The 24,829-nt window shown below is 45.1% G+C and overlaps 1 protein-coding gene across 1 annotated transcript in view; it reads right to left on the bottom strand.

Annotated features, from left to right (window-relative positions):
- Positions 1 to 24,829, bottom strand: part of glp2r (glucagon-like peptide 2 receptor) — an 86,812-nt gene that overhangs the window by 41,733 nt on the left and 20,250 nt on the right. The window contains exons 3-7 of the mRNA XM_078401568.1: positions 20,709 to 20,813; positions 17,454 to 17,578; positions 15,490 to 15,596; positions 11,854 to 12,010; positions 9,602 to 9,761 (exon numbers count right to left, since the gene is read on the bottom strand). Of these exons, the coding sequence (XP_078257694.1) occupies positions 9,602 to 9,761; positions 11,854 to 12,010; positions 15,490 to 15,596; positions 17,454 to 17,578; positions 20,709 to 20,813 (654 nt within the window). The remainder of the gene's footprint in view (positions 1 to 9,601; positions 9,762 to 11,853; positions 12,011 to 15,489; positions 15,597 to 17,453; positions 17,579 to 20,708; positions 20,814 to 24,829) is intronic.

The following is a 24,829-nucleotide window of genomic DNA, read 5'->3' as shown; positions in this document are numbered from 1 at the left end:
AGATAGTCTAACATCGGTAGTGGGGAAAATGCTAGAGTCAGTTATTAAAGATGGGATAGCAACACATTTGGAAAGTGGTGAAATCATTGGACAAAGTCAGCATGGATTTATGAAAGGTAAATCATGTCTGACGAATCTTATAGAATTTTTCGTGGATGTAACGAGTAGAGTGGATAAGGGAGAACCAGTGGATGTGTTATATCTGGACTTCCAGAAGGCTTTCGACAAGGTCCCACATAAGAGATAGTATGCAAACTTAAAGCACACGGTATTGTGGGTTCAGTATTGATGTGGATAGAGAACTGGCTGGCAGACAGGAAGCAAAGAGTAGGAATAAACGGGTCCTTTTCAGAATGGCAGGCAGTGACTAGTGGGGTACCGCAAGGCTCAGTGCTGGGACCCCAGCTATTTACAATATATATTAATGATTTGGACAAGGGAATTGAATGCAACATCTCCAAGTTTGCGGATGACACGAAGCTGGGGGGCAGTGTTAGCTGTGAAGAGGATGCTAGGAGGCTGCAACGTGACTTGGATAGGTTAGGTGAGTGGGCAAAGGCATGGCAGATGCAGTATAATGTGGATAAATGTGAGGTTATCCACTTTGGTGGCAAGAACAGGAAAGCAGACTATTACCTGAATGGTGGCCGATTAGGAGAAGGGGAGATGCAACAAGACCTGGGTGTCGTGGTACACCAGTCATTGAAAGTAGGCATGCAGGTGCAGCAGGCAGTGAAGAAAGCGAATGGTATGTTGGCATTCATAGCGAGGGGATTTGAGTATAGGAGCAGGGAGGTTCTGCTGCAGTTGTACATGGCATTGGTGAGACCACACCTGGAGTATTGCGTACAGTTTTGGTCTCCTAATCTGAGGAAAGACATTCTTGCCATAGAGGGAGTACAGAGAAGGTTCACCAGATTGATTCCTGGGATGGCAGGACTTTCATATGAAGAAAGACTGGATAGACTCGGCTTGTACTCGCTGGAATATAGAAGAGTGAGGGGGGATCTTATAGAAACTTACAAAATTCTTAAGGGGTTGGACAGGCTAGATGCAGGAAGATTGTTCCCGATGTTGGGGAAGTCCAGAATAAGGGGTCACAGTTTAAGGATAAGGGGGAAGTCTTTTAGGACCGAGATGAGAAAGTTTTTTTTCACACAGTTTTGACTCTGTGGAATTCTCTGCCACAGAAGGTAGTTGAGGCCAGTTCATTGGCTATATTTAAGAGGGAGTTAGATGTGGCCCTTGTGGCTAAAGGGATCAGGGGGTATGGAGAGAAGGCAGGTACGGGATACTGAGTTGGATGATCAGCCATGATCATATTGAATGGCGGTGCAGACTCGAAGGGCCAAATGGCCTACTCCTGCACCTATTTTCTATGTTTCTATGTTTCTATGTACGTTCTCTCTGTGACCTGCGTGGGTTTTCTCCGAGATCTTCGGTTTCCTCCCACACTCCAAAGACGTACAGGTATGTAGGTTAATTGGCTTGGTAAATGTTAAAAGAATGTCCCTATTGGGTATAGGATAGTGTTAATTTATTACCACATTGCCTTGGGTCTGTCTGTAATGGTTCTGCATGGTGCTCTGCATTAGACTCACTCACTAGGCAGGGTAGTGTGTGGTCTGCACTGTCCCTGCTCTTGCATCAAGCAGATCTCTGCTTTGGACAATGATGAATGAACATTTTAGTTGTCCTCTATGTCTACAGTATCTTCCTCCAGCAGCTATTGTATCTACAGTAGCTTGTTCCAGCAGCTATTGTATCTACAGTAGCTTGTTCCAACAGCTATTGTATCTACAGTAGCTTGTTCCAGCAGCTATTGTATTTACAGTAGCTTGTTCCAACAGCTATTGTATCTACAGTAGCTTAACACGGTCATCCCGAGCAGACTGGTCACCAAACTTTCCGACCTTGGATTTTCCCTAACCATCTGCAAATGGATCAAGGACTTCCTGACCAACCGCCCCCAGACAGTCAAAATAGGCCCTCACCTCTCCTCCACCATTACACTGAGCACCGGCTCACCACAGGGCTGTGTGTTGAGCCCCATCCTTTACTCCCTCTACACTCACGACTGCGCCCCCACCCATCCCACCAACACCATCATCAAGTTCGCGGATGACACGACTGTGGTTGGACTTATCTCAGAAGGAGATGAGACAGCCTATAGGGATGAAATCCAAAGGCTGGCAGCATGGTGTTCAGTGAACAATCTGGTCCTGAACTCCTCCAAAACAAAGGAACTTATAATTGACTTTAGAAAAACCAGTGGAGATTACGACCCACTCTACATCAATGGGGTCTGCGTGGAAAGGGTACCAGCTTTCAGGTTCCTGGGTACGCACATCGCAGAGGATCTCACCTGGTCTACCAACACCATCACCACAGTAAAGAAGGCACAGCAGAGACTCCACTTCCTGAGGATCCTCAGGAAAACCAACCTGCAGGAGAAGCTCATGTTGTCCTTCTATCGCTGCTCCATCGAGAGTGTGCTGGCATACTGTATAACCACATGGTATGCCAGCTGCTCAGAAAAGGACAGGAAGGCCCTTCAGAGGGTCATCACGACGGCCCAGAAAATCATCGGCTGCTCACTGCCCTCCCTGGAGCACCTGTTCAGCCTGCGCTGCCTCAGTAGAGCAGGCAAAATAATAAAAGATCCATCCCACCCCGGCCACCGTCTGTTTGTTCATCTGCCCTCTGGTCGACGTTTCAGGTCAATCAAATCCCGAACAAACAGACTTAAGAACAGTTTTTACCCCAGGGCCATACGAGAACTGAACACTACCTGTGCACTAGGCAACACCGTTAAAAAATCTTGTACTTAATTTAATTGTATTTATGTATTTATTTGTTTTTGCATTTATTGCATATATGTTTGTACGCACCGTCAGGATTGGCTGTTTTTTAATTTCGTTGTACTCGTTGCAATGACAATAAATGAATATTATTATTATTATTATTATTATTATTGTTCCAGCAGCTATTGTATCAGGAATACAGGAATACAGAGCTTTAATACAAATCTTACCTGTTCCCCCTTGGTCAATTAATCCACCGTCATGGTCTCAACTTCCGCTGCTTCGCCGATGATATCCAGCTCCTCATCTCCACCAAGTCAATCTCCCCCACCACACACTCTACACTGACAAACTGCATCACTGAAATAAAATCTTGGCTTCAATCAAATTTCCTCAAACTCAACTGCAACAAATCTGAAATCATCATCATTGGTCCAAAAACGCTCACCAAATCCACCCAAAACTTCATCCTCAATATTGATGGTCTCCCAGTATCCACCTCCTCTCACATCCGGAATCTTGGAATCATCTTTGATCAAACCCTCTCCTTCGACAAACACATCAAACACATCACAAAGACAGCCTTCTTCCACCTCAAAAACATTGCCCGTCTCCGTCCATGCCTCTCCTCCACAGCTGCAGAAACCCTCATCCACGCCTTCATCACCTCCCGTCTGGACTACTGCAACAGCCTCCTCTATGGCGCACCCTCAAAAATCATCAGTAAACTTCAATACATTCAAAACTCCGCTGCCCGTCTACTCACCCACACCCTGATCCGTGACCATATCACCCCCGTCCTTTACAAACTCCACTGGCTCCCCATCCCCCAGAGAATCCAGTACAAAATCCTCCTCATGACCTACAAAGCCCTCCATAATCTGGCCCCATCCTACCTGACCGACCTCCTCCACAGGCACACTCCCACCTGCACCCTCCGCTCTGCTGCTGCCAATCTCCTATCCCCCCACATCCGGACCAAACTCAGATCCAGGGGGGACAGGGCTTTCTCCATCGCTGCTCCCACCCTATGGAACTCAGTACCCCAAACCGTCAGAGACTCCTCCACACTCACCACATTCAAAACATCACTGAAGTCTCACCTGTTCAGTACTGCCTTCAACCACTGAAGGTCACCTCACCTTCTGTCTCCTTTCTCTGTTCGTTTACTTATTTATCTATTTATTCACTTCCCTATGTTCTCTAAATCCCTGTAAAGCGTCTTTGAGTATATGAAAAGCGCTATATAAATGTAATGCATTATTATTATTATTATTATTATTATTATTGTCATTCGATACCGAGATACCGAACAAAATTACATTTCCAGCAGTCACAGAACACAAAAAAAAGAACACAAGATACACAACCCCAACACAAACATCCATCACAGTGACTCCAAACACCCCCTCACTGTGATGGAAGGCAACAAAACCTCCCCTCTCTTCTCCCATGCCCACGGACAGAGAGCTCGACCCCTACCGAGGCGACTGACCCGCAAGGGGATGGAAGGCCCCGCGGCCGAGCTGCACCGAGCGCTGAAACGTCCCGCGGCCGCACCGGGCACTGTTAAGTCCAGTGGTGCACTGGCACAGTGGCCAGTGGTGCAGTGGCGCAGTGGCAAGTGGTGCAGTGGCGCAGTGGCGCAGTGGCACAGGCATGCAGTGGTGCAGCTAGTAGAGCCGCTGCTTCACAGTGCAAGTCCCCTGGTATCAATGCTGATTTTGGATGATGTCTGCCCAGAGTTCCCAAATTCTCCCTGTGACCGTGTGAATTTTCCCCAGATTCTCCGCTTTCCTCCCACATTCCAAAGACTTGATAGGTTAATTCGCCGCTGTTAGTTGCTCGTGGATGTTGTTTATGTGAATGGTAGAATCTAGGGGTTTATATGAATGTTGGGAAATTAAGAATGGGATTAGTGTAAATAGGTGCCCAATGACCTGCATCAGCCGGAAGGTGATGAATCAGTGGGATTCATTGCCACAGACGGCTGTGGAGGCCAACAGATACTTTTACGGTGGAGACTGACAGATTCTTGATTGGTAAGGGTGTCAGGGGTTATGGGGAGAAGGGAGCAGAATGGGGTTGAGAGGGAAAGATAGATCTGTCAAGATTGAATGACAGTGTAGACTTGAGGGGCCTCTAATCTAATTCCAGCTCCTGCACAAACAAGACCCTTTATCTGCAATGAACTCCTCTAACTCGGTTGTTCAAACTGGTGCCTCCCAGAATCTGAGTTGATGCTTGGTGATGCCCTCAGCCTCCACCTCTTTGTGGGTTTGTGCATGTGTGTGAGAGTATGTATCAGTATGAGCATGTGTTTAGAGAACGGAGAGGACTGTATTCATGAATCTGCATATTTGTGTTTGAATGCGTGTGACATAGGTGCCCGTGTGATAACTGCTCTCAGAATTATGGGGGTTTTGTGCTGGCTGTGTTTGAAGGCAGCATGTCAACTCCAATCCAAATGTTCTTGTCCCCCAGGCTGGTCAATTTCTGGTGGCAATTTCCTGTTGTGCAGAAGGAAACATCAGCAGCCACCTTAGGGTTGCCAACTGTCCCGTATTAGCCGGGACATCCCGTATTTTGGGCTAAATTAGTTTGTCCCGTATGGGACCTACCTTGTCCTAATTATGCCCGGGGGGCGCTGTAGGCCCGGATGCTGTAGGCCCGGGGGATGCTGTAGGTCCGGTGGTGCTGTAGGGCCGGGGGGTGCTGTAGGTCCGGGGGTGCTGTAGGGCCGGGGGGTGCTGTAGGCCCGGACGCTGTAGGGCCGGGAGGCACTGTAGGCCCGGATGCTGTAGGCCCGGGGGGCGCTGTAGGGCCGGGGGGCGCTGTAGGGCCGGGAGGCGCTGTAGGCCTGGACGCTGTAGGCCCGGGGGATGTTGTAGGCCCGGGGGTGCTGTAGGGCCGGGAGGCGCTGTAGGCCCGGACGCTGTAGGCCCGGGGGATGCTGTAGGCCCGGGGGGCGCTGTAGGTCCGGGGGGCGCTGTAGGGCCGGGAGGCGCTGTAGGCCCGGAAGCTGTAGGCCCGGGGGAAGCTGTAGGCCGGGTGGATGCTGTAGGTCCGGGGGTGCTGTAGGCCCGGACGCTGTAGGTCCCGACGTGTATGTCCCGATGTTGTAGGTCCCGACAGTTTAGGTGCTGACACTCTAAGTTTCCGATGTTTTAGCTCCGGACGTTGTAAGTCCGGAGGCCCGGGCGTCGCCTAACGGAGGTTGCATAGCAACCCACCTCCCGGCCCGGGCGGCCACCATTGGTGGGGCGGGAGCACGTGGCTGCTGGCTGGGTGAGGTCATGTGGGGCACGGAGCGGTGATGTGACATTGTTGTTGTTTGTCCTTCGGGTTCGAAAATGACCATGACTTCACTTTCAGTTGGTGGATTGGTGACTGTGGGTCCGGAAGTGACTGATGAGGCCAATCCGGGCCTGGAAGGCACGCCCACACGTAGGGTACAAGTGGATGGCTGCTGCAGTGGAAGTGGAGGTAGCCCAGGCCTTGCGCGCGGTGCGTTTCCTCTGGGCCTCTGCAGTGCGTCTGTTCTATGCTGCACAGGCTCCTGTGGTGAGCTTGCTATGCCAGGTTGGACGGTCCAGAGCAAGAGACTCCCAAGTGCTGAGGTTGATGTCCAAGTCTTTGAGGGACACTTTGAGGCAGTCCTTAAACCGTTTCTTCTGTCCTCCTACTGAGTGCTTGCCCTGACACAGTTCTCCATACAGAAGCTGTTTTGGCAGTCGACTCTCGGGCATTCTGACGACATGGCCTGCCCATCTGGCTTGGGCTTTCCGTAGGAGGGTGTGGACGCTGGGGATTCCGGCCTGTTCCAAGACCTCTGTGTCGGCAATTTTGTCCTGCCACCTGATGTGAATGAGTCTGCGTAGGCAGCTGAAGTGAAAGTGGTTGAGCTGTTTGGCATGTCTGCTGTAGACAGTCCAGGTCTCACTGACATAGAGAAGAGTGGTGAGTACCACTGCACGGTAGACCTTGAGCTTGGTGGTTAGGCTGAGTCCTCTCCGCTCCCAAACATTCCCACGGAGTCGCCCAAAGGCAGCGCTGGCCTTGGCAATCCTGTTGTTGACCTCAGCGTCAATGTTCACCACTCGCGAGAGTGTACTACCCAGATAGGTAACGCTGTCGACTGCCTGTAGGTTCTGCCCCTTCACCGTGATGTGTGGTTCCTGATAGGGCTTTCCAGGCGCGGGCTGGTACATAACTTCAGTCTTTTTGGTGCTAATGGAGAGACCACAGTTGTCACAGGCCTATGAGAAGCAGTCCATTTCATGCTGCATCTTCTGCTCTATACTGGCGTTGAGGGCGCAGTCATCAGCAAACAAGAAATCTCTGATGATGGTCTCCTTCACCTTTGTAACAGCTTGCAGGCACCTGAGGTTGAACAGCCTGCTGTCAGTCCTGTACCTGATGTGTATTCCATCCTGGCAGTCACGGAAGGCATCAGTCAGCATGGCAGAGAAGACCATGCTGAAGAGTGTAGGGGCAAGAACACAACCTTGCTTCACGCCGTTTGTCACTGGAAAGGCTTCCGACTCGTCTCCATCATCTGGCACTTTCACCATCATGCCGTCATGGAACTGCCGGACAATCGTGATGAACTTGCTGGGACAGCCAAACTTCTGCATTATCTTCCACAAGCCATCTCCGCTGACAGTGTCGAAGGCCTTTGTCAGATCGACGAAGGTCACGAACAGGTCGCTGTGCTGCTCTTGGCATTTTTCCTGGCGTTGGCGTGCAGCAAATATCATGTCGACAGTTCCACGCCCAGCACGGAAACCGCACTGGCTTTCTGGAAGGAGACCCTGCTCAAGGTGTTGAATGAGACGGTTGAGCAGGATGCGAGCCAAGATCTTCCCAGCTATGGACAGGAGGGAGATGCCTCGATGATTGTCGCAAGACTGGCAGTTGTCTTTCCTCTTGTAGATGTGGACGATGCTGGCATCTTTCAGCTGTTGTGGGACCTTCCCTTCATTCCACATGGACTGGAAGAGTTCAGTCAGCTTCTGCATCATGACAGGGCCTCCTGCTTTGTATACTTCAGCAGGAATTGCATCTGATCCTGGTGCTTTGCCACAGGAAAGTTGCTTGATGGCCTTTGTGACTTCTTCTTCTGTCGGGAGGTTGTCAAGGTCCTGGTTGATCTCCATCTGAGGTAGGCGAGTGATGGCCTCGTCGTTGATATTAGCAGGGTGATTGAGGACCTGGTTGAAATGTTCAGCCCATCTCTCCAGAATCTGCTTCTTCTCTGTCAGCAACTGGGTCCCGTCTGCACTGAGGAGGGGAGAGGGGTGATGTGACATTTTACCATGTTTGGGAGTGAGGAAGTTGGCAACCCTAAGCCACCTTCAGTCACCATGTCGGCTCTGGGTGGGCTCCGGGTGTTACTGCTGCAAGACCCTCACTCCTCCTCTCAGCCTCATTCACAGGATTATTACACAGGCGGCACGGTAGCGCAGCGGTAGAGTTGCTGCTTTACAGCGAATGCAGCGCCGGAGACACAGGTTCGATCCTGACTACGGGTGCTGCACTGTAAGGAGTTTGTACGTTCTCCCCGTGACCTGCGTGGGTTTTCTCCGAGATCTTCGGTTTCCTCCCACACTCCAAAGACGTACAGGTATGTAGGTTAATTGGCTGGGTAAATGTAAAAATTGTCCCTAGTGGGTGTAGGATAGTGTTAATGTACGGGGATCGCTGGGCGGCACGGACTTGGAGGGCCGAAAAGGCCTGTTTCCGGCTGTAGATATATGATGATGATATATGATATGATGATATGATACAAGAGAAATAAAGACTGAGGCAGTGTTGTAAAGATGAGAAACGAGGAGGCTCAATATAGAATAAATGCAACTGGGAAACAGACAAATGCGCAAAGCCTCTTTTGCTTACCTTGCTACACCCAATAGTAAGTGTAAAATTCACAATGTTTAAGAACCTTCTCATACAATCTAAACAAAACCAGGCCAGATTTCAGTCTGACAAGAAGCAGATCTGCGACCCTGTCTGCTCTGGCACTAAATCAGAAAAGAGCTCCACAGTTTATAGGCGTGGACAAATAGTTTTGTGTGGGGATGGTGGGAATAGACGCAGAGTAACTCAGTGGGCCAGGCAGCATCTCTGGGGAACATGAGGTCGTTGGGGCTGTAAGGCAGCATCTCTACTGCTGACCCACGGTGCTGTCCAAGGTTCTACTAGAAGGACATGTGGTAGCACATTACACACTCTATATGGTCACACAAATATAGATGATTTAAGGAACAGAATCTGTTTTAATGGCGTTGCTTGTGGAAAAAGTACAAAGGAGAACATCAGGGAGATTGTGCCTGCTCTTCTTCAGAATAATGTCCTGTCCTATTACACGTCTATCATCGTGTTCTTGGTTGCAAGAGGGTACCAGTACTAATATCTCCATGCTGGTGCTGTGCACCAACACCACAGTGCCATATCATCCAAGCATTGCAATGGGGCTTAACTCTGATTCACAAACTAAAGAGTGACCACTGAGCTTCCTGGGAAGGTGTCTGTATAGGTTGCAGAGTCCCCATGATGTTTACCTCAACAAGAAGTTACTCCAGCTTTTTGTGTCTATCTTTGGTGTAAACCAGCATCTGCAGTTCCTTCCTACACAAGAGGTTATCGAACTGTATAAACAGAAGTCAAGGAAAGTGCCATTGCATTTCACCCTGAATGAAAAGACTGCAGGTGACTACAGTGGGAGAAACAATGTGAAACGTTTTAGCGAGGCGAGGAGGACGTATACAATTCAGTTTTGAACCTGTTCCACTTACCCCATCCTATGAGGATATATTGCTTTAACAATCTTTTCTCTGATAAGACGGCCAGGACTATCAGTTTATGAAGATAAATTCCTTCAACTAAAAGCCAATAAAAGGTTGCTCCAACGAAATAGTGCATGAAGACCTGAGTCACCTTGCATCCATTAGATGCCTGGAAAAGAGAAAGTGTTACTGTCACTAACAAGTGTGCAATGAAACTTTAACATGGGCCACAAGAGATTCACAGGCGGCTCAGTGATGTTTGGTACTTATGCAAAAACAGTATACAATTTTCCATATGATCTTATAGAGGTGTGTAAAATCATGAGAGGAATAGATTGGGTAGATACACAGAGTCTCTTTCCCAGAGTGGGTGAATTGAGAAACAGAGGACATAGGTTTAAAGTGAAGGGGAAAGATTTCATAGGAATCTGAGGGGTAACTTTTTCACACAAAGGGTGGTGGGTGTATGGAATGAGGGAATTGAGGCAGGTTGTGGAGGTACTATCCTAATGTTTTAAAAAACGGTTAGACAGGCACATAGATAGGACAGGCTTAGAGGAATAAGAAACAAATGCAGGTGAGTGGGACGAGTATAGATAGGATACAAGATATACCACGATCAGCCAAAACATTATGACCACTGGCAGGTGAAGTGAATAACATTGATTATCTTGTTACAATGACATCTATCAAGGGGTGGGATATATTAGGCAATAAGTGAACAGTCAGTTCTTGAAGTTGATGTGTTGGATGCAGGAGAAATGGGCAGGGGTAAAGACCTGAGCGACTTTGACAAGGGCCAAATTGTTATGGCCAGACGACTGGGTCAGAGCATCTCTGAAAAGGCAAGTGGGGTGCTCCCAGTCAGCAGTGGTGAATACCTACCGACAGTGGTCCGAGGAGGGACAAACCACAAACCGGCGACAGGGTGTTGGGCGTCCAAGGCTAATCGATGAGCGAGGGCAACGAAGGCTATCCCGTCTGGTCTGAACTGACAGAAGGTCGACTGTAGCACAAGTCACAGAACATTTTAATGGTGGTCACGGGAGGAATGTGTCACAATACACAGTGCATCGCACCCGGCTGCATATGGGGCTGCACATGGAGGACCAACAGCATATTAGGCAAGTGGTAATAATGTTTTGGCTCATCAGGTCATAATATTTTGGCTGAACATGTTGGTTAGTGTGATATAAGAAAATAACTGCAGATGCTGGTACAAATCGATTTATTCACAAAATGCTGGAGTAACTCAGCAGGTCAGGCAGCATCTCGGGAGAGAAGGAATGGGTGACGTTTCGGGTCGAGACCCTTCTTCAGACATTGGGCTGAAGGACCTGTTTCCACTGTATGACTCTATGACTCTCTGATTATTTGCTTACTACTACATTGATAAGAACCTGCATCTTAATACTGCAGAGATATCGTCTAGTTTATTTTATGAAATGTGGAAGACCCAGAATAAAAGCTTGAAAAGAGGTTATTATCGGCCAAAAAGCAAACTGCTGGAGGAATTCATCAGGTTAAGCATTTCTCAGATGCCTTCCCCACAGTTTGTTTTTTGCTCCAGATTCCAGTATGTGCAAACCCTCATGTCTCCTAATTATTTTCCATGTGACCGAGCTTAGGAAATTTAAAAAAAAAAAAATCTATTCCAAGTTCGGTTATAACAATGTATTTTTAAAAATTTGATGAGTGAAGAAAGGAAGGTTCCATCAAAAAAAAAGCTTTAAAGGACTGGAGGTTTTTGAGGCAGTGTGGTATATTTGAAGTGTTCATTGCTGGAGAGGGATTAACAATAGTAATATTAATTGTTATATCAGACCATTTGAAGAAGGGTCATGACCTGAAACATCACCCATTCCTTCTCTCTAGAGATGCTGCCTGTCGCGTTGAGTTACTCCAGCATATTGTGTCTACCTTTGATTCAAACCAGCATCTGCAGTTCTTTCCTACACAAACACAGTTGTTTATAGCTATCAAATTTATAGTGGGGTATAGAACACTGCAACACTGATTATTCTATTAAGATCAATTGTAAATCAAGAGGCAGTTTCAGTTGTCGACTTAAGCCTCTAAAAAGATTATTTCATTTGGAATATTGAACTGAATAGCAATTATATAAACTGTAAAAGGGGAAAAAGGGTTATTGATGGAGAGATGGTAGGCTAAAAGACAGGAAATTTGCAATGTTATTGTCTCGAATACTTTAAAACTCAGTCTCAGAAGACAGTGCATATAAGTGGTTATTTATCATTTACCTCATTCTGAAAAAACGATTTCCAACCTATTTCATCATCTGGACGTTTTGAGTAGGTGTTTTTCAGAAAAATATCTTTTATGAGAACTGCCAGAGCTCTCAGGATAAAGGAAACAAATAAATTGACGTGAATGTAATTTCGAGTGCAATGCAGCTTCCTACAAACAGAAGGAACAGTAACACAAATTATCCATTTATCTATTATATCTAAACTGGATAAATCTATTTCCTGCACAGACATTGAATAAAGCATCTTCTTAGAAATGTAATTATTCTTGTGTTCTAGTATTTGCACATGTGCTCCAATAGATTAATTAACAGAGATAGATTGAGGGCACCATGTCCTTGAATGCTACTCCATGCAGCAGTGACCAGAGTATAGGCTGAGCAGAAGTGCTGTTATATTTTTACATTAAAATGCTTGAACTTGGAGAAAGTGTGAGTAATTTTATGGCACAGTGGCACAAAGGTAGCATAGCTGCCTTACAGACTACGGGTGCTGTCTGTACGGAGTGTGTACGTTCTCCCCGTGACCACGTGGGTTTGCCCAAGATGCTCCGGTTTCCTCTCACAAACCAAAGATGTACAAGTCTGTGGGTTAATTAGCTTTGGTAAATTGTAAAATTGTCCCTCGTGTGTGCAGATTAGTGTATGGTGTGATCACTGTTCGGCAAAGACTCAGTGGGCTGAAGGGAATAAAAGTCTATAATTTCCCATATCAAAATATTGTTTGTTCATCAACAAAAAGTATTGCTTAATGTAGTCCATGGATATGAAATGGGACAGATTAAACTTGAGAGGTTTCAGAAAGATTTAGAAAGATGAATTCAATGTTTTGCCATGAAAAATCACATTTTAAAAATTGTGTGCACTTGTTTTTTGGTATTAACCATTTTGAGAAGTTGACTAAAATGTTAAAGAATTCATTAGCACCCACATGAGAACTGAGGTCTCCTATACAATCCGACTTTCTCACAGTTCTGAACTCAGGAAGAAGATGTTCAAGGGTCACACCACAATTACACCGCATTCTTTCAACAATTAGACAATTTGGCAAGGAGATATTTGCATGCCCCTTTGATGCTAGAGGGTGGTGGTGCAGGTGGGTGGTAGAGTACTCTCAAGGATCCTCAATGCACAAGCTTCTGAATACCTTTGCAGTCAGGAGGAAAACTGGGAGAAGGTTGCCATAAATGTGTCTAATGGAATAAGAGCGTGCATTAGGAATGTCTGTACTATTGAGAGACATCTACTCGGCCAGATTCCTTTACAGGGGTGAATAAAACAGCAACACTCAACTAAAATATAAGGTTTTTCACTTTGCCAGTTGATCAGCATGTTCTGTATGTTGTGCAACAGATGTCAAAGGTAACCAGCAGGGATCCTAGTGCTAGATTACTAAGAATGAAGGTGGTGTTGACTTTGACACTGAGTCAAATACTAAAACCTATCTGAATTAGTACTAAGATTTTTCTGGTGAACCTTCTCTGTACTCCCTCTATGGCAAGAATGTCTTTCCTCAGATTAGGAGACCAAAACTGTACGCAATACTCCAAGTGTGGTCTCACCAATGCCCTGTACAACTGCAGCAGAACCTCCCTGCTCCTATACTCAAATCCCCACGCTATGAATGCCAACATACCATTCGCTTTCTTCACTGCCTGCTGCACCTGCATGCCTACTTTCAATGACTGGTGTACCACGACACCCAGGTCTCGTTGCATCTCCCCTTCTCCTAATCGGCCACCATTCAGGTAATAGTCTGCTTTCCTGTTCTTGCCACCAAAGTGGATAACCTCACATTTATCCACATTATACTGCATCTGCCATGCCTTTGCCCATTCACCTAACCTATCCAAGTCACGTTGCAGCCTCCTAGCATCCTCTTCACAGCTAACACTGCCCCCCAGCTTCATGTCATCCACAAACTTGGAGATGTTGCGTTCAATTCCCTCGTCCAAATCATTAATACATATTGTAAATAGCTGGGGTCCCAGCACTGAGCCTTGCGGTACCCCACTAGTCACTGCCTGCCATTCTGAAAAGGACCCGTTTATTCCTACTCTTTGCTTCCTGTCTGCCAGCCAGTTCTCTATCCACATCAATACTGAACCCACAATACCGTGTGCTTTAAGTTTGCATACTAATCTCTTATGTGGGACCTTGTCGAAAGCCTTCTGGAAGTCCAGATATAACACATCCACTGGTTCTCCCTTATCCACTCTACTAGTTACATCCTCGAAAAATTCTATAAGATTCGTCAGACATGATTTACCTTTCATAAATCCATGCTGACTTTGTCCAATGATTTCACCACTTTCCAAATGTGCTGCTATCCCATCTTTAATAACTGACTCTAGCATTTTCCCCACTACCGATGTTAGACTAACTGGTTTGTAATTCCCCGTTTTCTCTCTCCCTCCCTTTTTGAAAAGTGGGGTTACATTAGCTACCCTCCAATCCTCAGGTACTACTCCAGAATCCAAAGAGTTTTGAAAAATTATCACTAATGCATCCACTATTTCTGGGGCTACCTCCTTAAGCACTCTGGGATGCAGCCTATCTGGCCCTGGGGATTTATCGGCCTTTAATCCATTCAATTTACCTAACACCACTTCCCGACTAACCTGGATTTTACTCAGTTCCCCCATCTAATTTGACCCCCGGTCCCCTGCTATTTCCAGCAGATTATTTATATCATATCATATATATACAGCCGGAAACAGGCCTTTTCGGCCCTCCAAGTCCATGCCGCCCAGCGATCCCCGTACATTAACACCATCCTACACCCACTAGGGACAATTTTTACATTTACCCAGCCAATTAACCTACATACCTGTACGTCTTTGGAGTGTGGGAGGAAACCGAAGATCTCGGAGAAAACCCACGCAGGTCACGGGGAGAACGTACAAATTCCTTACAGTGCAGCACCCGTAGTCAGGATCGAACCTGAGTCTCCGGCGCTGCATTCGCTGTAAAGCAGCAAATCTACCGCTGCGCTACCGTGCCGACGTCTTCTTTATGTCTTCTTTAGTGAAGACAGAACCAAAGTAGTTATTCAATTGGTCTGCCATGTCCTTGTTCCCCATGATCAATTCACCAATTCACTCAGAATAATTGCCATAAATAGCATAGTTTACACCCCAAGATGTATAAATGATTTTTTATACCATAGAACTTAGTCTTTAAAATATCATTCAAGGTTGTGGCTTTGTGCCACCTCTTCATCCTCCTTGTTTTCCATGTCAATGGCATTGTCATGATGGATGCAATGAATGTTTATATATCGTCACAACACATCATTAGAGCAGGAGTGATATTAAACATGTCATTCAGTCAGATGTAGCAGCAGGATTTATATAAATGGGCTGGTGCTTGGGATATCATATTGTACTAATCATGTGTGCCTTGCTATTGTATCAAAGTAGATTTGGCACACATTATAAAACAAACCCAAACTACTGATTGAGAGTGATCAGCCATGATCGCATTGAATGGCGGTGCTGGCTCGAAGGGCTGAATGGCCTACTCCTGCACCTATTGTCTATTGTCTATTGTCTATAATGACAGCATAAAGCTGTATTATCCTAAGCACAATCTTCAAGTGTTTAACAAGTAATATAAATGGAGAACCTACCGAAGCCACAGCAGTATCAATATGGCCAACGACAGTGAGGACAAGGAGACTGAGTAACCCACAGTGTAGATCAGTTGCAGGGTTTTCAAGAACCCATGCTGATTATTCTGCAAAGAAAAGCTATGATCAAAACTTGACTAAAAGCAGTTGGGTTGTTTCTCTGGTGATGGGAATAATTGGGAATGTATTTCCAGCTTTGTAAGATATATGATACCTGTATTGAGTAATCCACGTAAAAGGCTCAGATTCATAATTTTATTTCATCTTAAGACATGAGCCATTTCTAGGAAAATAGTCACTTAGTTCCCACACCAGTAGAAGTAGTTGGTGAACAGTCTTATACAATCAAAATCCTTATACTAAAAGCACATTTATAATGATGTTAAATGGAGCGTTCAGAAATTTCGCCAGGTGGTAACATACAAATGGTCCAAGTAAGGATACTATTTAATGCTCAGGAGAACTTGAATGTATTGGTCTTCCTTTGCACGTTCTGCCAACGTCTTTCTCGGTCATAGAGTTCTCAAGTTTAGAGAGTCATAAGGCAAGTTGCTCTTCATTAAAGTCCCACTTTGGCACGTTCAATGCATTCATGTGGCTAATCCAGTTTAGCTCCCGCTAACCCCAATCCTCTAAGCCTAACCTGGAGCACGGGAGGCTAAGGGGTGACCTTATAAAGGTGTAAGGGCCTGTTTCCACGCTGTGTCTCTAAACTTCAGAAAGAGAATGCTGAGGGATCATACACTTGGCTTTGTTGGTGAGATGGTGATGGGATGATGGGACGAAGCCGACAGCTTCATATTCTTGGGCAAACACATCATTAATGATCTGTCTTGAGCGCAGAACATCGATGCAATCACACGGAAAGCTAACCTACACCTCTACTTCCTGAGCAATTTGAGGATATTTGTCGTGTCATCGCATTTGCTATTGGGCTTCTATAACGTTACAGAGGCATGTATACTAACTGGTTGCTTCATGGTATGGTTTGGAAATTTGAATGCTCAAGAGTGAAGGAGGATGCAGAAAGTGATGGGCATTGCCTGGTCCATCATGGGTACTGCTCTCCTTACCCCTCCAGGGATCTACAGGTAGTGTGGCCTCATGTAGATCCATATGTTCCATTGGGAAGAAGGTACATGGGTCTGAGAACTGTGCATTTAACAACAGCTTCTTCTCATCATCTATCAGGATCTTGAACCACTGTGCACAACCATAACCATCACCCTTCCTCAACCAGCTCAACCCTGCTGACCCACTATGGACTTTGCACTTCTATGTACGTAATTGCTCTATATAATTTGGTTATTGCACCATCGGGGTCTAGTTTACTGAGAATAACTGATAAATTATTATTGTTGTTGTGTCTAATGTGCCTGGATAGCAGCAAGTAAGAATTTCATTGTTCTGTTCATATCTGGTGCAAATGAGAAATAAAGTCTCTTGATATGAGATTAAATTGATGCAGATCAACTAACTTCTTAGCACTCATTATCTTGATTCACACAAAAAGAATGTACGCATGGCATTAAAGTTGTATGATCCACATTGAACTGCATCGTGATGGAACACAACATCATCAGAATCTCACAGGAGCATGGCCAGCTATGGAACATATTTCAAACAAACTCTTCAGAAATTGAGCTGTAGAGTAACCAAACTGCTTTTATGATGAGTTGGTAATCTCGTGAGAAACTGAGAGAAAATATGACCAGATTATTATTTTTTTAAATCATAAAAAATAAAAAATATGCAGTCTGAACATTGATGCAGGAGTCAGGTAAATATTTTCAAAGATTTTGAAAGGATAAATATCAGAGAATTATAAATTCTTTAATCTTGTTATAATGTTATCCTGAACTTTTTTGTCCTGCATACTTGTGGGGTCAACACACAGAATGGTTTTAACTCACGAAAAGAAAGCAACAGGAGTTCCCAACATTATAAAGATCCTGACGACATACATTTTGCTGGATGTCCTGGCTGTCTTCATTACATTCAGTATGATCCCGCCAGATAACAGTGGAGTTTGAAATGGTCAACCAACTTCCATTATCCAGGCAGTATCTGTGGACTCTCCTTGTACTGCCTGCAAGGAAAGAAAATGATGTAAGTCAGGGGTTAGATAGAAGACTTAGAACCTTGTAGATTCTGAAGAAGGGTCTCGACCCAAAACGACACCCATTCCTACTCTCCAGAGATGCTGCCTGTCCCGCTGAGTTACTCCAGCATTCTGTGTCTATCTTTGAATTAAACTAGCATCTGCAGTTCCTTCCTACGTAGAACCTTGTAGATTATTGGCTGAAAGCTGATAAACTGAGAAATTGAAGGTTGAAGAAACCAAGAAAAATTGGTTTCTTGAACGATCTTGATTATCTAATGGCCTAAAAATGAAAAGGATAGGCTTTTCCTTTATTTTCCCTTTCTTCTCTGGAGATTAATTGGTTTGTAGGAGAGAGGGAAGGGGTAGGGTGGAGTGGAGGTGTGGATTGTTTTGTGATAGCAGAGGTACAGGTTCAACGCTGTAGACCAAGACCTTTGCTTGCCCATCGGGCATTGACTTTATATGTTTGATACAAATTATGGACCAAGAATCTTTTCTGCAGGTGAAGTCTGTAGTTGCTAAATATTCCATCTAGCAATGAGTATATGGACTAAAACAACTGGCATTATCGGTGTGCTTCTAGTTCACCTGAACTGGGTTCTTGTGAACTGGGTCTCGCAGCAGTGGTTTGTTGATGGGTGGCTTGCCTAACTTAACTGGTCCTCAACTGCTGGAATATTGGTAATCGCAGTAGTTTCTGGAGAAGAGAATAAGACACTGAATCCTTGCTTGGTCAAGCAGGATTAATATAAATGCAATTAAGGGATTTGTGTACGTTGTCATATGAGGTCAGGCAGATGGAGAGATGGAGGGGGTGCAAAATTAGCAGGAAGCAGGGGGTGATGTTTTGCAACAATTGTCCACGCTGGTTTTGTTTCTGATCTGTACATGTGTGGAATTAATAGATTTTACACAATCCACACAGATAACTTTAACACTGCTTTTATATTTGGAATTTATTGTACAAATAAAAAATATAATGAAGGTAGACACAAAATGCTGGAGTAACTCAGAGGGTCAGGTAGTATCTCTGGAGAGAAAGAATGTGTGACGTTTCGGGTCAAGACCCTTCTTTAGAATGAGGTCTGACCTGAAACGTCACCCATTCCTTCTCTCCAGAGATGCTGCCTGACCCGCTGAGTTACTCCAGCGTTCTGTGTCTACCTTCGATTTAAACCAGCATCTGCAGTTTTCTTTCCCACAAAAATATAATTAAGTTTGCCAATAATGATGCAGAATTATGGATGATGATTTGCATATTACGTTTGATGGTATGATGTTCAAAGTTTGGGGAGAAGATAACATTTTGATGTTGCAATATTATTGCTGTCCAAACCCACTTTGAAGATGCAGCACATTGGAACTTCAGCGTGGAGATGTGGGATGGTTTATTAGACCATTGAAGAGACATCACTCAATTTCACAGGTGGATACAAAATGCTGGAGTAACTCAGCGGGACAGGCAGCATCTCTGGAGAGAGGGAATGGGTGACGTTTCACAGAGTGCTGGAGTAACTCAGCGGGACAGGCAGCATCTCTGGAGAGGGAACGGGTGACTTTTCACGGAGTGCTGGAGTAACTCAGCGGGACAGGCAGCATCTGTGGAGAGAGGGACTGGGTGCACTCACTCAATTCCAGGCCCTTCTTACTTGATAGGGGGTAAATCAAATATACAGTTCATGCAAGGGCTGCCTTTTTCTTACATGGGTGATAATTGCTACAAAGTTAGTACAGGCTTAAAGCCAGCATTTGGGTCAGACCCAGTTAGAACAAGGAGAAGCCAATGGGGAGATGCTTTGTAGGGAAGAAAACTGCAGATGCAGGTTTAAATTGAAGGTAGACACAAAATGCTGGAGTAACTAAGCGGGTCAGGCAGCATCTCGGGAGAGAAGGAATGGGTGACGTTTCGGGAAGAAGGGTCTCGACCCGAAACGTCACCCATTCCTTCTCTCCAGAGATGCTGCCTGACCTGCTGAGTTACTCCAGCATGTTGTGTCCACTGGGGAGATGCTTTGTTTTACTCAGATACAGAGCAGCATGGTGGTGCAGTGGTAAAGTTACTGCCTTACAGCGCCGGAAACCCGGGTTCCATCCTGACTACAGCTGCTTGTCAGTATGGAGTTTGTACAGAGTTTGTACATTCTTCCCGTGACTGTGTGGGTTTTCTCTGAGATCTTCAGTGTTCTCCCATACTCCAAACACATACAGGTTAATTGGCTTGGTATAAATGTATAAATGTAAAATTGTCCCTAGTGTGTGTAAGCTAGTGTTAATGTGCGGTGATTGCTGGTCGGTGCGGACTCGGTGGACTGAAGGACCAGAGGGATCTGGGAATAACTGTGCATTGTTCCCTGAAGGTGGAATCTCATGTGGATAGGGTGGTGAAGAAGGCGTTTGGTATTCTTGCCTTTATAAATCAGAGCATTGAATATAGAAGTTGGGATGTAATGTTAAAATTGTACAGGGCATTGGTGAGGCCGAATCTGGAGTATGGTGTGCAGTTCTGGTCGCCAAATTATAGGAAGGATGTCGACAAAATGGAGAGGGTACAGAGGAGATTTACTAGAATGTTGCCTGGGTTTCAGCACTTAAGCTACAGAGAGAGGTTGAACAGGTTGGGTCTTTATTCTTTGGAGCGTAGAAGGTTGAGGGGGGACTTGATAGAGGTTTTTAAAATTTTAAGAGGGACGGACAGAGTTGACGTGGGTAGGCTTTTCCCTTTGAGATTGGGGAAGATTCCAACAAGGGGACATAGCTTCAGAATTGAGGGACAAAAGTTTAGGGGTAACATGAGGGGTAACTTCTTTACTCAGAGGGTGGTGGCTGTATGGAATGGGCTTCCGGTGGAAGTGGTGGAGGCAGGCTCGATTTTATTATTTAAGAGTAAATTGGATAGGTATATGGATAAGAGGGGATTAGAGGGTTATGGTCTGAGAGCAGGTAGATGAGACTAGGTCAGAGAGAGTGGTCGGCGTGGACTGGTAGGGCCGAACGGGCCTGTTTCCGTGCTGTAGTTGTTATATGGTTATATGGTAAGACCTGTTTCTGTGCTGTACCTCTAAACTAAAACTAAACAAGACAGAGGATAAATGTAAAGTGCCGAAGTAAAATGTACCTGGTTTAATCCAAGGAAGATACCAGGGGCAAGGTTCTGATACATTCCCCGGGTACGATGCTGGCCAACAGACAAACTGATCAAACGTTTCATTACAAAATATTCCTAGAGGATGCAAATATATTCAATTATTCAAGCTATCATAGCAAACTGTTTCTGAAATATTGTTTAAAATCTAAAACTGAAACACGGTTTTATGAGTGATAGACAGCTAAATCGCAGAGATAATTTTGGAACAGACTTTTTAGTGGTGACCTTTAGCCAAGTGAAGCAAGTTTTGAAATTCTCAGTGTAAATCCTCACAAGGTAACAGCATGAACTATACTAATTGGTAGGAATCTCACCAACATCCCATTTAGATGGCTGTTTATCACTTGCATACAGTATATCCATTGCAGTAGACTGCACTGCTTAATAAAATGTTGGATTAATACGATTAAGTTCTTGTTTTAGAAGGTGACGTTGATCAGAAGTGTGTCCACTTGATTTCCATGCCCTTAGTCACTGTCCTAGTGAAAGGGAAGCATCTATCTTATAGAATGGATAAAAAACATTAAGCTTGAATATTAGCCAAACTAACACAATTCAATGGAAAAATAAGGAGTATTATTTTTAACTTAAACTAGATCAAGTGGACCCTTTGGACCCAAACCTCTCCTGCATTGGTTCAGCACCTATCTCCTCGCCCCCTCCCCTCCCCCTCCCTCCCTCCTCCCTCCCTCCTCCCCCTCCCCCTCCTTCCTCCCCCTCCCCCTCCTTCCTCCCTCCTCCCCCTCCCTCCCTCCTCCCCCTCCCTCTCCTTCCTCCCCCTCCCCCTCCTTCCTCCCCCTCCCTCCCTCCCTCCTCCCCCTCCCTCTCCCCCTCCTTCCTCCCCCTCCCTCCTCCCCCTTCCTCTCCCCCCTTCCCCTCCCCCCCACTTCAGTCATTTATTAAACTGAAGAGTACAGATTCACAGATATTGTTCCAGCATTGCACAACCTCACCAGTGCTGTACTGCCAAAGGCTCTGGTGTTCAGATGCGCACTAACGACTGAATATTTCCAGCATTCTGTTTTTATTTCAAATGATCTTGCCAATTTCTATCTTGAACTGTGTTAAAAATGTGTTAAAAACTGTGTTAAAAATGCTGATTCATTTATCATTAGCACATTGCAGTTAGCCTGACTTACTTTCCTCAGGTTCACAGCTGTGCTTCCTCCTTTGTTATGGACCATGGTGAAAATACTCTGTAAATGGAAAAGTTCTCCTTTTTCCAGTATGCAACGCAGACATGAGGACTGTGTGTGCGTTCAGCGATGTTAAATCATGGGCTTTGTCATCTGACAACCCACTGAGATGCTCAAAGAAATGTTTACATCATCTGCACAGCTCTGGAAGATACGTCAGAACACATGTCAAATGTCGTGGTGATTTGTGGTCATGTTCACCACTTATACATTTTGAGGACTCGCCTCTTGCCAGCAAGGACAGGAAGAAAAGACACAAAAGGGCAGTTAGACAGAGAGGAAAGGTTTAGAGGGATATGGGCCAAATGCAGGCAGGTGGGACTAGTGCAGATGGGGCATCTAGGTCGACATGGGCACTTTGGGCTGAAGGGCCTGTTTCCAAGCTGTATAGCTCTATGACTCTTTCACAGTGGAGCCCCAATGTAGGGTGTGTGGGGCGGGATGGATTATGCATTTGACCCCTCGGCAGCTATGTTAATTGAATGGGATTGTTACCTTGTGCACAAATGGAAGGGCAGGTGAATGAATGAATAAAACCAGAAAACAGCAGTAATACATAAGGTCCAGCAAGCATCTGTGGAGAGGGAGAAAGAGACAACTCTTTGGGTACAGAATTTTTCCTCTAAACTCTCTCCACACTTGCTGCCCATCTTGCTGGGTAGCTTTCTTTTTAAAATTATTTTATTTCAGATTTCCAGCATCTATAATTTAGTTTTACATTTCAAAGTAATTGCATTAATTTATTTACAAGTATTTTTTGAGCATTTCATGGTGCTTTGAATTCACTGCATTAATTAGTTCAGTTTAGTTTAGTTTAGTTTAGTTTAGTTTAGTTTAGTTTAGAGACAGGGCATGGAAACAGGCAAGTTGCCCCACCGAGTTCAGGCCGACTAATGATCACCTGTGCACTCATTCAATCCACCACACCAAGGGTTAATCTAGTGCCAATTATTCCAATAAATCTACAATAAGCCAATTAATCTACAAACCTGTTTGTCTTTGCAATGTGGGAGGAAGCCAGAGCACCCGGAGAAAACCCAAGTGGTCACAGAGAGAACGTCCAAACTCCATCCTGACAGCACTTGTAGTCAGGGTGGAACCCGAGTCTCTGGCGCTGTGTGGCAGCAACTCTATGTCTGTTCCACTCTGCCACTCCCCGCACCACTCTGACGCTCCACTATGATTTTAGTTCTAAAACTATTTTCGTTCTAAAATACTTCATACAGTATATTTTTTGATTATTTAAATCCACTTCAGTCGTTAAATGTCTTACATTATCAAAAACTTTCAGGCCCTTTTGATACGCTGTTAATGGCTCAGTTGCTCATGGGGTATCTATTGGACTTGGCGGGTCGCTCCATTTGGTCACTCCTCCAGTCTAGGTGGTCTGGAGCCACATTGCAGGAGTAATAAGTATTATCCATGACAACATCTTGGAGACGACACAAACTTCAAAACACGTTTGTTTACTTTATTGCAGAATAGCAGCAACTGACATGTATGTATATATCATACATATGATGATGACATTCTGTCACATGTACATATAACTCACATTGATGTTTACATACACAGATACCACATTTTGTATCCGGTAAAGGCCAGCCTGAGCAAGGCAGGACAATTCCACAACCTTCTGGCCCATTATCGACAGTGCAATTCATTTGCACATTACGACTAATTTTCTTTCAATGATTGAAAATGCCTTATTTTGTTGAACATTAATTAAAATAAACCACAAATAACTCTCCCAAATGGAAGAAAAACCAAAACCAAAAAACTCAACTTATTATTCATAATCAAAACTCACTTGAAATAAATAGCATTTAATAGTCATAATCATAGTTATAGTCACACAGCTTGGATAAAGGCCCTTCTTGCCCACACCGACCAACATGTCCCACCTTTCTGCATTTGGCCCATATCCCTCGAAACCTGTCCTAACCATGTACCTGTCCAAATGTTTCTTAAACGTCGGGATAATCCCAGCCTCAACTACCTCCTTTGGCAGCTTGTTCCATACACCCACCTTTGTGTGAAAAAGTTACCCTTCAGGTTCCTATTAAGTCTTTCCTCCCTTAAACCTATGTTGTCTCGATCTCAATTTTCCTAATCTAGACAAGAGACTCTGTGCATCTACCCAATCTATTCCTCTCATGATTTTGTACACCTCTATAAGATCACCGCTCATCCCTCTGCGCTCCAAGGAATAATCCTCGCCTGCTCAACCTCTCCCTATAGCTCAGACCCTTCTCTCCTGGCAACATACTCGTAAATCTTCTCTGCACCCTTTCCAGCTTGACAGCATCTTTCCTATAACATGGTGCTCAGAACTGAACACAATACTCTAAATTGTATAATGGCAAAATTACTTCCCAATTTCTATACTCTGACTGATGAAGGCGAATGTGCCAAAAGCATTTTTGTCCACCCTATCTACCTGTGATATCACTTTGAACGAAATATGTACCTGCACTCCTTGATCCCTCTGCTCTACAACACTCCCCGGAGCCCTACCATTCACTGTGTATGTCCTGTCGATGTTAGACTTCCCAAAATACAACACCCCACATTTTTCTGTACAGTATTAAATTCCATCCACCATTCTACAGCCCACCTGCTATCTGTCAGGATATTCTGTCAGGATACTCTGTCATGCTATCTGTCAGGATACTCTGTCATGCTATCTGTCAGGATCCACCATTCTACAGCCCACCTGCTATCTGTCAGGATACTCTCTAGTAACTTTCCGACCACTGATGTTAAGGACCTGTCCCACTTTAGGTGATTTTAAGGCGACTGCCGGCGACTGTCAAAGTCATAGCAGATCGCCAAAATTTTCTTTCACCCTACGACAATGACCACGACAATGCCGAGTCAGGTCGAGATTACACG

The sequence above is a fragment of the Rhinoraja longicauda genome, chromosome 6, assembly GCF_053455715.1.
Source record: "Rhinoraja longicauda isolate Sanriku21f chromosome 6, sRhiLon1.1, whole genome shotgun sequence".
NCBI classification, from domain to species: domain Eukaryota; kingdom Metazoa; phylum Chordata; class Chondrichthyes; order Rajiformes; family Arhynchobatidae; genus Rhinoraja; species Rhinoraja longicauda.
This window is presented reverse-complemented; position numbering and strand designations above follow the sequence as displayed.